Source organism: Nothobranchius furzeri, chromosome 3 (genome assembly GCF_043380555.1).
Source record: "Nothobranchius furzeri strain GRZ-AD chromosome 3, NfurGRZ-RIMD1, whole genome shotgun sequence".
In the NCBI taxonomy this organism is placed as follows: domain Eukaryota; kingdom Metazoa; phylum Chordata; class Actinopteri; order Cyprinodontiformes; family Nothobranchiidae; genus Nothobranchius; species Nothobranchius furzeri.
The window spans coordinates 46,601,456-46,614,819 of record NC_091743.1 but is presented as its reverse complement, the minus strand read 5'-3'; the positions used below and the strand labels follow the sequence as shown (position 1 = coordinate 46,614,819).

Here is a 13,364-nt window from a genome sequence, read left to right as displayed (position 1 = left end):
TGGAGACGGACTGGAGATGTCCTCAGGCTAGCAGCGCTAACGTCTGCTGACCATAGCTAGGTCGCAAACATTTAGAGTTAGCTTAGTGGTTGGAACAACATCCCAGTCTCCAGAGGGTGCCTTTAAAACGCCACAGTTTCATATTTCCCACTGTATTTTTAGGACAACGAATAAATAAGTAAATATGTAACTTAATGGATGTTTGTTGCGTGAAACAACTCACGTCCATCTCTGACCCCAGAGACTAAAGGTACTGTTTACTAATGATACACTCACGTTAGAGATATTTATTTCTACACCACCATTCATTGAAGTATTGATTTGTTTAACAAAGCATCGCCAGGTGGGAGGACAACATGATAACGAACTAGTTAGTAACCAAATAAGAGGTGTGATAAGAGGACGATCGTCTGCTTGAAGCATTAAATCACATCAAGGCGACCTGTTTACCACCATGGAAGGAAACGTACAACAACAAAAAACACCCCCTTTAGCCCGGGAGCTAACGAGAGTGTTCAGCAGCTACAACAAACACTCCATACTGCTGAAGAAGAACCTGAAGGAAACTCACGTCTTCTTCCGAGAAATCAGACAGAACTACAGCAACGCCTGTGCGTCAACCATCAGCTCAGATTCAGCGTCTCTGGAGGCAGGTGAGTCTGAACACATGTGCCTCAGCAACATCTGTCAAATCAGGTGCCTGACCATTTCTAATCCTGGATCCAACTGTTTTAGCCAGAGGTAAAAATAATAAGAAATGGTTGCTGGTGCCAAGTTGCATGCTGAAGGGATAAATTCATTCATTCCAGCCATGGAAGGAGATTAAACCCCCTCTGAAAAGCACGAGAAGACTTAAAGAGCTTCAAATCGTGCTAAGGTTTCTGCGCAAGTTGGTTGAAAATCAGAAATTCTTCTCTTTTATCTGTGCTTCTGTTTGTATTCGGTTAACTATTCACTCCTCTCTGTGTGCATGTGTTTATTTATGTGATACAAACCCATGCTGAGAAACACCAAACACTGGATGTTTATTTAAGAGATGCGTCTGCTCAGAGAGGAATGGTGATCTGCATGATCAGAGATGAGAAAGATCGTTTTTATTTCAGTGTTGAATTAACTGTTGGCCTGGAGATCTTCTGACAGCAGTGGAGAAAGTCAACAGAGAATTTCTAGTTTTATATTTAGCTTCAACCCCCTTCATTGCTTCTGCATTTAGGTTCTCATTAGAATATTAACTTTAACTAGCAAATGTTCATCGGCGTCAGAAACAACCAGGATCTGTGTCTGGGTTTCTGTGCTCACCACTGCAGCACACTGTGGCCACTAGCCAAGCCATTGCAGCCATGAGCATCGTACAGTCATCAGTTCAGGTACAAACCATCGGTACAAACACACCACCAGGTCATGTGACTGGAACAAAGCGACTAGAGTGGGCAGTCCTAGGATTGTCGTTTATGAGTCCAATAGCATAGGGGAAGAAACTGTTCTTATGGCGAGAGGTTCTGGTTCGAATGGATCTGAGCCTCCTGCCAGATGGGAGAGAGTCAAAGAGACTGTGTCCAGGTGACACGGGTCAGCTGTTATTCGACCTGCACCCCTCAATATCGTGGAAGTGTTACAGCTCCTGTATGGAGGAGAGTTTGCAGCCAATGACCTTCTCAGCATAACGTACAACACGCTGCAGCCTCATCTTGTCCCTGGTGGTGGCTCCAGCATACCACACAGTGATTGAAGAGGTGAGGATGGACTCGATGGCTGTGGTGTAGAACTGCCTCATCAACTGTGCTGGCAGGTTGAATTTCTTCAGCTGCCTGTTGGTGCTCAGGAAGCGACATGTGCCCACCATCATGATGGGCGTCAGACAGGGTAATTTTTTTTTGGGGGGGGGGCTGTGTGCGTCCTAAAAGTCCACAACAACCTCCACTGTCTTCTGGGTGTTTAGCACCATGTTGTTGTGGCTGCACCAGGATACCAGCCTTTCCACCTCCATAGGCAGACTCATTCCCATCAGGGATGAGTCCAATGATGGTGGTGTCGTCTGCAAACTTGATAAGCTTGACAAACTCGTGGTTGGAGTTGCAGCTGTTGGTGTATAGGGAGAAGAGCAGAGGGGAGAGACAGCCCATGTCATGATATCCACTCGGCTGTAAAACCCAACCATGTTTAGGGGCTGATGGGTTTCTGATCCAGGAGCTTTGCACAGTTGTTTATGCAAAAATAAAAGGGGGGTTTAATGGATTATGATGATCATTCTCTGCATTTTCACAAGATAAAAGGGTTTGCATATCACTTTGTCTTTGGGGCGACGGTGGCCCGGGAGTTAAGTGCTCGCCTCATAATCAGATGGTTGCAGGTTCGAGTGTCGCTGTGTCCTTGGTTGGGCTAGACACTTAACCCACCCACAGAATTGCCTAAAAATGGTAGACAGGTCAAAAATCAGCCCTCAGAACCATGACTGGTGCATCTTTATTTTCTTCACAGAACTTCTGCTGCCTGTAAAATAATCCTATCTAAACTTCACCTGTTTAAATAAATGTGTAAAACGCAGTGAAATGTACTTATATAGTACTTTTAAATGTACATTTAAACGGTCACTATTCTGTTACATTGGTAATTTGATTTCTTGGGTTTTACTGTAGTTTCCACTTTCTGTTTTGCCACCATGATTTTTACAAACCTCTTCATGTCTTTTAGCATTTCAGACATCATCATCTAAACCGTCTGTGGGCATCAAGGGGAGCAAGCGTCCATCAGATAATCATTAGACAAATCTATTATTATAATGGAGAGCATTGATTGATGTACAACACATAATTACCTGTGAATTATAACCATGTTTACTTTGCACATTGATGATGCATTTCCAAATACACCAAGCAATCAGGGTTAGTTGCCCAACTGTTGCTTAACTTTCAGGCCTTCTGATTGGTCAGAAAAAATAACCTCTGGTTGTCTCTTCAGGAGCCTTTGTGTCATGTATTTTTTATTTGTCTGATACACTATTTACAGCATAAACCACATACTTCTAATTTGTTCAAACCGATTTAAAAATCGTGTTTGAGTAATGAAACCATAAGGATGTACAGTGGGTACCGAAAGTATTCAGACACCCATCAATTTTTCACTCTTTGTTATTGTGCAGCCATTTTGTAAAATTAGTTCAATTCATTTTTTCCCTTATTAATGTACACACAGCACCCCGTATTGACAGAAAATCACACAAGTTTAGAAATGTATGCAGATTTATTAAAAAAGAAAACCGGAAATATCGCATGGTCCTAAGCATTCAGACCCTTTGCAGTGAAGTGACATTTAACTCGGGTGCTTTCCATTTGAAAGATGTTTGGGACGACCAGAACCCTTTCTAGAGCAGGTCATCTGGCCAAACTGAGCTACTGGGAGAAGAGCCTTGATGAGAGAGGTAAAGAAGAACCCAAAGACCGCTGTGGCTGAGCTCCAGAGATGCAGTGAGGAGATGGTAGCCTGGCAAGCTAGACTAAATAAATGCATTATTTAGTCTGGCAACGTTCTATTGACGGCTCTCGGTTGTGGGGCGGGTTCTACCGTTGTCTTTCAAATGATCTCCGCATGCTACTGGACAATGAAAGTGACATACTCTTTTTCACTGTTGCATCATCCCACCCACCAGGCATATAGAGTGCCCTGATTGGCCCACAAAGTGGATAAAGCTCTGTGATATGTTCACTAAGCAGATAGAGCACTATGATTGGCCCACCATTATGGACCAATCACTAGGGCTGGGGGTAAACGATTATTTTTAAAACGATTATTCTGACGATTATTTTATCGAATAGTCGACTATTCTAATGACTATTTAGAAAATTAATCTAATGATTATTTTTCTATTGCACAATTAACAAAAACCAGAAAATCTCAAATAAATTCCTCAAAAAAATTGATAAATTCTTACTGTAAGAGAATAAACACTACAGGCCTTCCATTTTGTATAACACTGCTTTTATTGTGTTGCGGTTGGTTATGTTCTGGTGACGTGTAGAACTTGGGAGTGCAGGCTGCTGCCTGAGAGGTGGTAGAAGAGTGAGTGTCTCCATGCTGCTTTGTTTTGGTCACTTATGTGCGTGAGGCGAGTGGTGTTACGGGTTAAACCAAACTCAGGTGATATTTTACACTAAACCGAAAACCCACAACACTCTAAATGTAATAAAAGGGAGATCTACACCACAAAAAAGATGAACTCTAAACCAAAACGTAACAGCTTATCCCAACGCAAGAAGCTGTTAGCGAAGATGCTAACAGTAGCTTTACCAACGTTAAGTTCAAGTTACCAAGTTTAAATAAACCAAAAACACCCAGCAGCAAACAGACCAGCACGGAGGAGAGACTGCTACCACCAAAACAGCTCTCCTCATGTCTGAAAGAAGCTCCTTAATGAAGGGAGAAGCGCTCCCGGTGACTTTCTACATCTGCGATAGACACGAAGCAGCGCATCTGACCCCGGAAGTTGTTGTCCGTTGCCGGGAGACGAAGGGGCAAAACAGGAAAATAATCTAGTAGTGGACGGACGTTGTTCCGGGTCTTCGGTATTTGGCGGAGATGTTAGTGAAGGCGGAGAAGAGAGCGAACTACAGGAAAAACAGGCAGATTCCTCCTCTATTTACAAACTCCTGGGGATGCAACAAGTGGGCGCGGTGCGTCGACTTCCGGATCTGACGTTGACAAATTTTTAGAATCGAGCCGTCGACTTCGTCGAGGCTTCGCTACAGCCCTACCAATCACAGCTCTTTATGTGTTTGAAACCCCTCTAGAGAGCTGTTATTGGCCAGCCAGAATCCTGTTGGGGCTGCAGAGGTTCCAGTGGGGCGTTCCTAGACCAAACTTTGCAAAGCAAGAATTTGGTCTAGTTCACTAGGCTAAGGAGATGGAGAATGTTGTAGAAAGTCAACCATCACTGTAGCCTTCCACCAGTCAGGACTTAATGGCAGAGTGGCTCATCAGAAGCCTTTCCTCAGTGCAAGACACATGAAGGCCTGCATGGAGTTTGCTAAAAAAGACACCTGAAGGACCCTGAGATGGTGAGAAATAAGATTCTCTGGTCTGATGAGACCAAGATGGAACTTGTTGGCCTTAATTCTAAGCGGTATGTGTGGAGAAAACCAGACACTGCTCATCACTTCTCCAATACAGTCCCCACAGTGAAGCATGGCGGTGGCAGCATCTTGCTGTTGGGGTGTTTTTCAGCTGCAGGGACAGAATGATGAAAGGGATATCCTGGACAAGAACTTTCTCCAGAGTTCTCAGGACCGCAGACTGGGCAGATGGTTTACATTCCAACATGACAATGACCCTAAGCACACAGCTAAAATAACAAAGGAGTGGCTTCACAGCAACTCTGTGACTGTTCTTGAATGGCCCAGCCAGAGCCCTGACTTAAACCCAATTGAGCATCTCTGGAGAGACCTAAAAATGGCCGTCCACCAACGTTCACCATCCAACCTGACACACCTGGAGAGGATCCCCAAAGCCAGCTCTAAGAAACTTGTTGCATCTTTATCAAGAAGATTCATGACTTTATTAGCACAAAAGGTGCTTCCACTAAATACTGAGCAAAGAGTCTTTATTAAGAAATCTGCATACATTTCTAAAATTCTGTTTTTCTGTCAATATGAGGTGCTGTGTATGCATTAATGAAGAAAAAATGAATTTAATTGATTTTATCAAATAGTTGCAACATAAACGAATGAAAAATTGACAGTTTCTGAATACTTGCCTTCCCCTTTGTAAATTAAAGGTATGGTGGAAGTTGTTTCTGAATTTCAGGAAATAAGTGCTCTCTCCACGTTTAAAACAAAAATGCGCCTGAGCCAGAACGCCCAGTTATCCTCATGCACGCTCTGTTTACAAGTAGCTGCCGGCCTTTCGGCTAACTTCTTCTAGCAGTAATCTGAAATGAATTTCTCCAAATAGCATGCCAAACTTTAGCTTACCTGTCGAGCAGAAAACCAGCGACAGAGGCGTCTGTGGGAAGACCAACCTTCACTTTGCGCATGTGTGGGAAGGGAAAACTACCCAGCAACGAGCACGTCAACGGTGGTCTTGTGTGAATTGTTCACCAGAATGATTGACAGTTATCCTCCCCTCAACCTTTAACTACTAATTTGGATTGACACATTTTCTGATTGAAGTTGAACTCTGTAACCCTCCAATGTGGTTGCTCCTAAAATATTTTCAGATGTTTTCATGCTAAAATCCTGGCATCACAAACTCGTTGTGGGCCAATACTGACTCTAAAAATTGTCGTAATGTTAATTTGGTTTTGGGGGGTCATGATAACATATTAGTGGAGCTTGTGATTTAAATCTGTAATATTAAGGTTATTATCCAGATTGGATCAGTCTAAGAGCTGAAGTTCTTTTATGGATGGGGGTGTCAAACTCAAATTCACACTGGGCCGAAATGAAAATCTGGGACGAAGTCGCGGGCCAAACTTAAAATTTTTTGAAAAAGTGACGTCAAATTTGCACATTTTCTTTATCAACATATACAATTTTGAACCTTTTAATTTGGAAAGAAACTTATTTTTGCATTAAAACTGAATGTGCAATAATCAAATTACACACGAGCAAGTCAATTTTAAATAAAACGCATCAGTGGTATTCATTACTTGTGGTATATTCAGAATTTTTTTAATCTATTTGTGTTTTCTTGTTTATTCATTTTTCCTATTTTTTATTCTCCTTTTTTTCTCCTGTAATAAGTGTCATCGCTGCTGTGACATCTAGCTTTCCCCACTGAGGAACAATAAAAGGATTTTCTATTCTATTCATCTATCTGCAGCACTACAGATAAACTGCAAAACGACAGCAGCCACAGAGTCATGCTGGTTTGAGCGTGTCGCTGCTCGCTGGTGTTATATCAGCTCTGTCTGGATGTTAGTTGGAAAACTTTCTCCTTCAGTCGTGAACACATCACTGAGCGGTTAAAATCTCCGTTTCTGGGCTTCAACGTTGGCAAATAGCTGAGTAAACTCGGCGCTGAGCGAGAGGAGTGTTTAGTTTGTCCGAGACAGCGGAGCTGCAGACACCAGCAGCAGACGCTGGAAAAAAAACACAAAGGAGGGGGCACTTCGGCTTCGCGCTAACGCCGTAAGGCATCATGGGAGTTGTAGTCTTTGCGGTAAAATCGGCCAGCGGTTCAGTTTTAATATATTTTTGATATTTATCTCGCGGGCCACATCTGTCCCGCGAGCCTTGTGTCTGACACGTGATTTAAACAGTGAAGTAAAGCAGTCCGTTTCTGACCTGAGTTTGACTTGACTCAGTGTGAATGTTTGATGGATTTATCTAGTTTGACAAAAAGGCTCGTTACATTTTTGTCATTAGCTGCAGCATTAAAACCTCATGATGGGTCCAAAGGTCAGATGAGGAAACATATGGTAGGTTTGTGTTAAAGTGAAACTGTGTTGGTGTCTGCTGCTGTTGTTGCCTCTTTGTTAAATAATTGTCTTAGATGGTGACTCAGCATCCCAGAGGATTATGTCTAATTTTACAAGAGCTCAACTGAATCTTCTAAGTGGTCCACATGTTGGAGTTTGACCTGGAAATTAAAATAAACCCACAGAATGATTCCAGATTATTAATAATTTATGATTTATACACTGAATTTACTCCCCAAATGTAACAGTGCCGACAGTTCACAGGCACAACAACTTACATTTGTTCATTTATTTTCTCTTTTAATCTCCCACTCACCCAACAGTTCAGCTTAGCTGCATCTCTTTCCCGAGTCATGAAGAAGAGTTCCTACGCAGCACCGTGGGCGCTGCCCCGTACATCCTGGTTCTGGGCCAGGACTGCGCTGCCCGCTATCAGCTGCTCAACTGTCTCCTGGGGGAGAGGTTGTTGCCGCTGGGCACGGAGCTTGGAGAGGCCTGCCATGGAGTCCAGGGGATCATCTGTAAGAGGAGGAAGCTGTGTTTCACCCATGGGAGACAAACGCGGCTCAGCTTGGCGCTGCCCGGTCAGTACGAACTTGTGCACCAGTTAGCTGCTAACCGAGGCCGGTGGGACACGGTTCCCCAGGAAGACCTGGAGATTCACGAGGAGTGTGAGGACCCTGCTCACAGGCTGGCAGAGCTGGAAATCACTCTGCACCATCCTCTGCTTCAGGTAGGCCATGGCTTCACACCACATCCTCAGTCTGACACAAACCTGGAGCCAGACAGAGCTCTAAATCCTTTTCATCTGTCTGTTCATGAACCATGACACTTTAGAGGGATTTTCTGCACTTTTGGTTGAAAATTTTCCACCGATTATTGATTTATAGTTGGAAGGTGTTGATAAAAGCTGAAGGTTTGTGACATAAAGTGGCATCTTTAGTTTTCACTGAAGGACATTTTCCTGAGTTTGATCAGACAAAAGGCTGTTTAAATCTCAGTTCTTGACGTTGGTGGACCAGATCCTCAACATTTGTATATTTAATATAATCTTTGCAACAGAACAGATTTATTTACTTATAACAATATTATTTTTGTTTAGGTTCATAGTAACCTTGTTTTGATCCTTGCTGTTGCCTATCTTGACCAAGTCTTCCTTAAAAAATAAGTTTTAATTTCAATGAAATCTTTCTGGTTAAATAAAGATTAAATAAATTAATTCTATATAAAAGAAAAAAAAGAATCAAACTGGCCCTCAGGAGCACTGGATCGTTTCACAGTGGCCTGGCCCACAAATTATTCGACCATTAGCAATTGGCCATGCCCTTCTTTGCCTGAGTTAACCAAACTAGTTAACCCTATGAAGACCTCTCCATGCCCCCTCGACATCTTACCCTTTTCCTTGTTTGAAAATGCTTTTCAGTCCATCGGTCCCAGCGTGCTCTCTATAATTAATGCTTCTCTGGTCTCTGGTCAGGTCCCTGCTTACTTTAAGAACGCTGTAATCCACTCGCTTCTTAAAAAACGAGTCTTGACCCCTCTCTCCATAGCAGCTTCAGACCCATCTCTAAACTTCCGTTCATCTCCAAGATCTTGGAAAAGGTTGTGGCTAAACAACTCACAGCTGCTCTTGATGAACATAACATCTATGATAGCTTCCAGTCAGGTTTTCGTAGAGCTTTTTCTACTGAAACAGCTCTTCTTAGGGTCTCTAATGACCTTCTGACCCACAGTGATGCAGGGGACTGTTCTGTTCTGGTCCTGCTGGACCTGACTGCAGCCTTTGACACTGTTGACCATCACCTGCTACTGGAGAGGCTGGGTGAGTGGGTAGGCCTGTCTGGAACTTCTCCAGAGTGGTTCTCCTCTTATCTGTCTGAGCGTTTATTCTCTGTGGTCGCTGGGCGGACACTGTGCGACTTTTTCACTCGTAGCACTCGGCTTCAGCTCAAACTGTACGACTTCCTCGCAGGGCAGATCTCACAAGTCATGTGCTCACACTGTACGACCCAGTTCTCGGATGCAACCTGACTGTTCACACTGTACGTCTGATAGCAACACGTCGGGCCTAAAAAATATGCTAGAAATAGCAGTTTTTACACAACACGTCAGACGTTGTCCTTCGGGAGTGCTGCAGGAGGACACACAGGGATTTATGGAGGTTGGATGAGGAAAACGAAATAAAGAAAGTAAATCTGTGTTTTGTGATCAGTTTACTTTGACATGAACACGACAGACACGCTTTCTTGACAATCCTTGTCAATGTGTGTAAAAAAAACGTTAAGAAATAAAAACGAACAATGTGTTATTAGGGAAATAGCAGGTGAGCGGTGTTGATGCATGATTGCGCATGCGCCGTGAGCGGTTGCAGCCGCACGCTGCGTCGCTTCAACCCTCACGAGGAACAAGCAAATAAACACTCCAGAAGTCCGTGCAAGCTCACAATTGCTGATCGGTAGCTGGTCACGTGGTGTTAATCGCCTGTCGTAACCCCCTGTATACTACACGACGCTCAGCGCAAAACTCGCCCCGATCTTTTGGCTTCTCGCACGAGTGGAAAATCGGCTCAAAAAGTGAAAAAGTCGCACAGTGTACGCCCTGCTTTACCCATGGTGTCCCAACCGGCTGCAAGTGGTTCAGAATGCCTGTGCCGGGCTTCTGTCCAAATCGTCAAAGTACACCCACATCAACCCGCTTCTCCTCCAGCTTCACTGGCTGCTGGTTAACTTCAAAGTTAATTTCAATATCCTGGATCTGGTTTTTAAGGCCTTACATGTACAAGCACCACCATACACTGGTGATCTTCTTAGTCCCTGCACCCCCAGCAGGTCCCTGAGGTCCAGTGATCAAAGCCTACTGGTTGTGCAGCACCAGGCTAAAGACCAAAGGTGACAGATCATTTGCTGCTGTGGCCCCCAGACTCTGGAACTCTCTCCCTCTGAGCCTGAGATCTGTGGACTCAGTGGACTCCTTTAAAAAGCAGCTGAAAACCCACCTGTTCAAGCTGGCTTTTGTATGACCTTCATCACCACCCTCTCCTTATTCTGCTCTTTCTATCAACTCTGCTTTTCCCAGCATCTACTGATTTCCCCCCTTTTCCTATTTATTTTCTCTTTCCCTTTTTTATTCACATTTTCTTCCTTTCTCATTTTAGCCATATTCTTAATCATAACAATTTTTTTGTAAAATTTACAAAAAATGTTTGTTCTTGTGAAGCGCCTCTAGATTTTTATCTCGAGAGTCACTATGTAAAAGATCGTTTTCTTTCTTTCTTTCCTGATCATATTTGTATGAGTGGTGATATTTATGCCTATGAAGTCTCATGGGACCCCGGAAGATTGAAAAAATGAACGCAAGTCAGTGGGGCTAAAATAGCTAGTTTACACCTTGAATGACAACTATGATGTACTTCAATTTAAATGAAAATTATCAATGTGTGTTTCGACCACACCTGTCACATACTCCGGATTGTAAAAGTTCCTAATCCATATGACTACAAATCAGACGTCGGTACGTCGCATATATGACGGGCGGCAGAAGCTCAACAGGTAGAGTCCAGTAATCAGAAGGTTGCTGGTTCGATCCCGGTTCCGGACAGAGAATTCTGCTGTTGTGTCCTTGGGCAAGTAACTTTACCCACCTTGCCAGCTGGTGGTCGGAGGGACAGGTGGTGCCTGTGCTTGGCAGCCTCGCCTCCGTCAGTGTGTCCCAGGTCAGCTGTGGCTACATCGTAGCTCATCACCATTGGTGTGTGAATGTGTGTGTGAATGGATGAATGATACACTGTAGTGTAAAGCACTTTGGAGTTCTTACTCTGAGAGGCGCTATACAAGTGTGGGTCATTTATCATTTATCATGACATCACCACAGAATCTCCTGTGCCCTAGTATAGCTGCTACTTACCACATGGCAAGATTTATGGTGGTTCTTTCATCCTAGATGAAGGATTCAAAGTTCGCTAAACTTTGCCATTGTTTTCCTTTATGTCTGGTTCGAAGACGTCAGTTAGGTGATGCACATTTGTAGTCCTGGTCGTATTTTCACACAAAACCTAAAATAAATTTTGCCCCATTAAGCACTTTCTTGACATCAGAATGTGTTTAAAATTCATGGACATCATATGTGAAATCCATGGCATATAACAGATGGGATTAGAAAATGGCTTTTCCCGCCCCATTTTCTTGAATTCAAAATTTCGTTCTTCCAGGGACTAAACGGAGTGTTTGCCAACAATTGTCAGCTTAAAAGGTAAAAACAAATCTTTACTAAGCTGTGTTTAGAAAAGAACCAGGCACGTTTGACGGATTACACCGAACAAACGTACAAAGATGGTTTATTGATTTCTGCTTCTAAAACTTAAAAAATGTCCTTTTTAATTTTGAAAATGTGTAAAATGATGTTTTAGGATTTTATTAGAATGGAAGAAGATAAGAGGGTGCAGCCTTAGAAGTTATAATTACATAATACTTCAGAAAATAGATTAAACAGTAATGAGTTGGTGACAGTGACTTGCTGCTTCTTAATGATCTTTTTTAATGTGTATTAAATTATTTTGTAAAGAGTTTTTGGGACTTTATGGCTCAGTCTCTTCAGATTGTTTTGATTTGTTTATTTGTGGGAGGCAGTTTTTCCCTTAGCTGGAAAAGGAAAATATGCATACATTTTTTTTGTGTCTGTTAGACAAGTTTGTGCTCACATGGCTCAGCTCAGAATAACAGATTACAGAGCAGAGCGGATTATTTCCTGGGTCACTGAGGTTTTTTTTTCTCCTATTTACTTGTTCTCTCGTGCTGTGTAGAAAAACTCTAATAGTTTTCTCCCTGTATTTGCCTCTCTAACATAACTTAGGGTTTTATGGGAATAAAAGGGATGTTGAATCACTTCTGACCTAAAAATCCCAGTATGGTTTGAGGGTGAAGTGATTTGATGTGGTGTGAGGATTCTAGTCATTCCTGTCATGTGGGACACTTGGAAATTGGCCTCTAATCTTTTAAACCCAAGCCCTTCAACGAGCATCACACAGTCCAAGAAACTGGGCTGAGCTGTGCCTGGGGCTGGGCCGCCCACCCATCCAACCTCCTTACGTAATGCTACTGGTCTGGTGCGATTCACATGACTGGGTCATGTAGGAGAAGATCTCAAACCCCTTTTTTTGCCTGGGATACAGTCACCATGGTGACAAATACATTCTGGGAGTCTGAAACTAAAATACTAGATTATAGCTTTACTTAAAGCTTAAATCAAGCTTTTTGTGTTATAAGTTTTTAATCCAACAGTTTTGTTGTTTGGATGCACAACTTCATCGTCAGAGGATATGTTTGTGAACAAAAACAGACACTCAGCCAGCAGTAGTTGTTCAAGTCTTTTAGTCACGCAGGCTTTAGTGAAGCATTTTTACAGCGTTAGAGTCATTTAGGGAAAGTAAAACCTCTTTTTGGGAAACAAAAGTAGTTATTTCATGTCAATGCCTTCATTTGACCACTACTTCACACTGGAGGCGTCAGTGGCGCTGAATGGTTTACTAGCAAGTTTCACGGTGCGCCAGTACACACCAAGAGAATTTCAGCTTCTCTGCCATGCTCCTCGCTGGACTCACAAGATCACAAAATCCCTAAAGACTAAAAAGGTCTTAGTTTGTTTGTGTCATCTGCCATTAAACCAATGTAACAATTAAATTTACATATTATTTAATGAACCATAAAATGTGAGATTCCATAGGAAATATGAAATCAATCTTATGGATCTTTGGATAATTTAAACCAGAAGATTGGAACTTTTTATTGCAGGGATTATGTAACCACTTCGTATTAACTCAGAGACAAAAGAAAGAGAGTCAAGTTTTTAAAAGTTAAAAGATTTATTTCTAAACAAATTAAAACTAGACTAACTTTAAACACTAAACACTCTGTGTGATGAGTGGATCTCTGTGTGAATGAGGCTAGATGGATGGTGT

General features: G+C 42.6%; 1 protein-coding gene across 2 annotated transcripts in view; it reads left to right on the top strand.

Moving 5' to 3' along the window:
• The first annotated feature begins 228 nt into the window (after positions 1–228).
• Positions 229–13,364, top strand: part of dstyk (dual serine/threonine and tyrosine protein kinase) — a 41,441-nt gene continuing 28,305 nt past the window's right edge. For both annotated transcript variants that reach the window (XM_015959870.3, XM_054748927.2), the window contains exons 1-2: positions 229–653; positions 7,735–8,144. In XM_015959870.3, the coding sequence (XP_015815356.1) occupies positions 455–653; positions 7,735–8,144 (609 nt within the window). In that variant the 5' untranslated portion in view covers positions 229–454. The remainder of the gene's footprint in view (positions 654–7,734; positions 8,145–13,364) is intronic.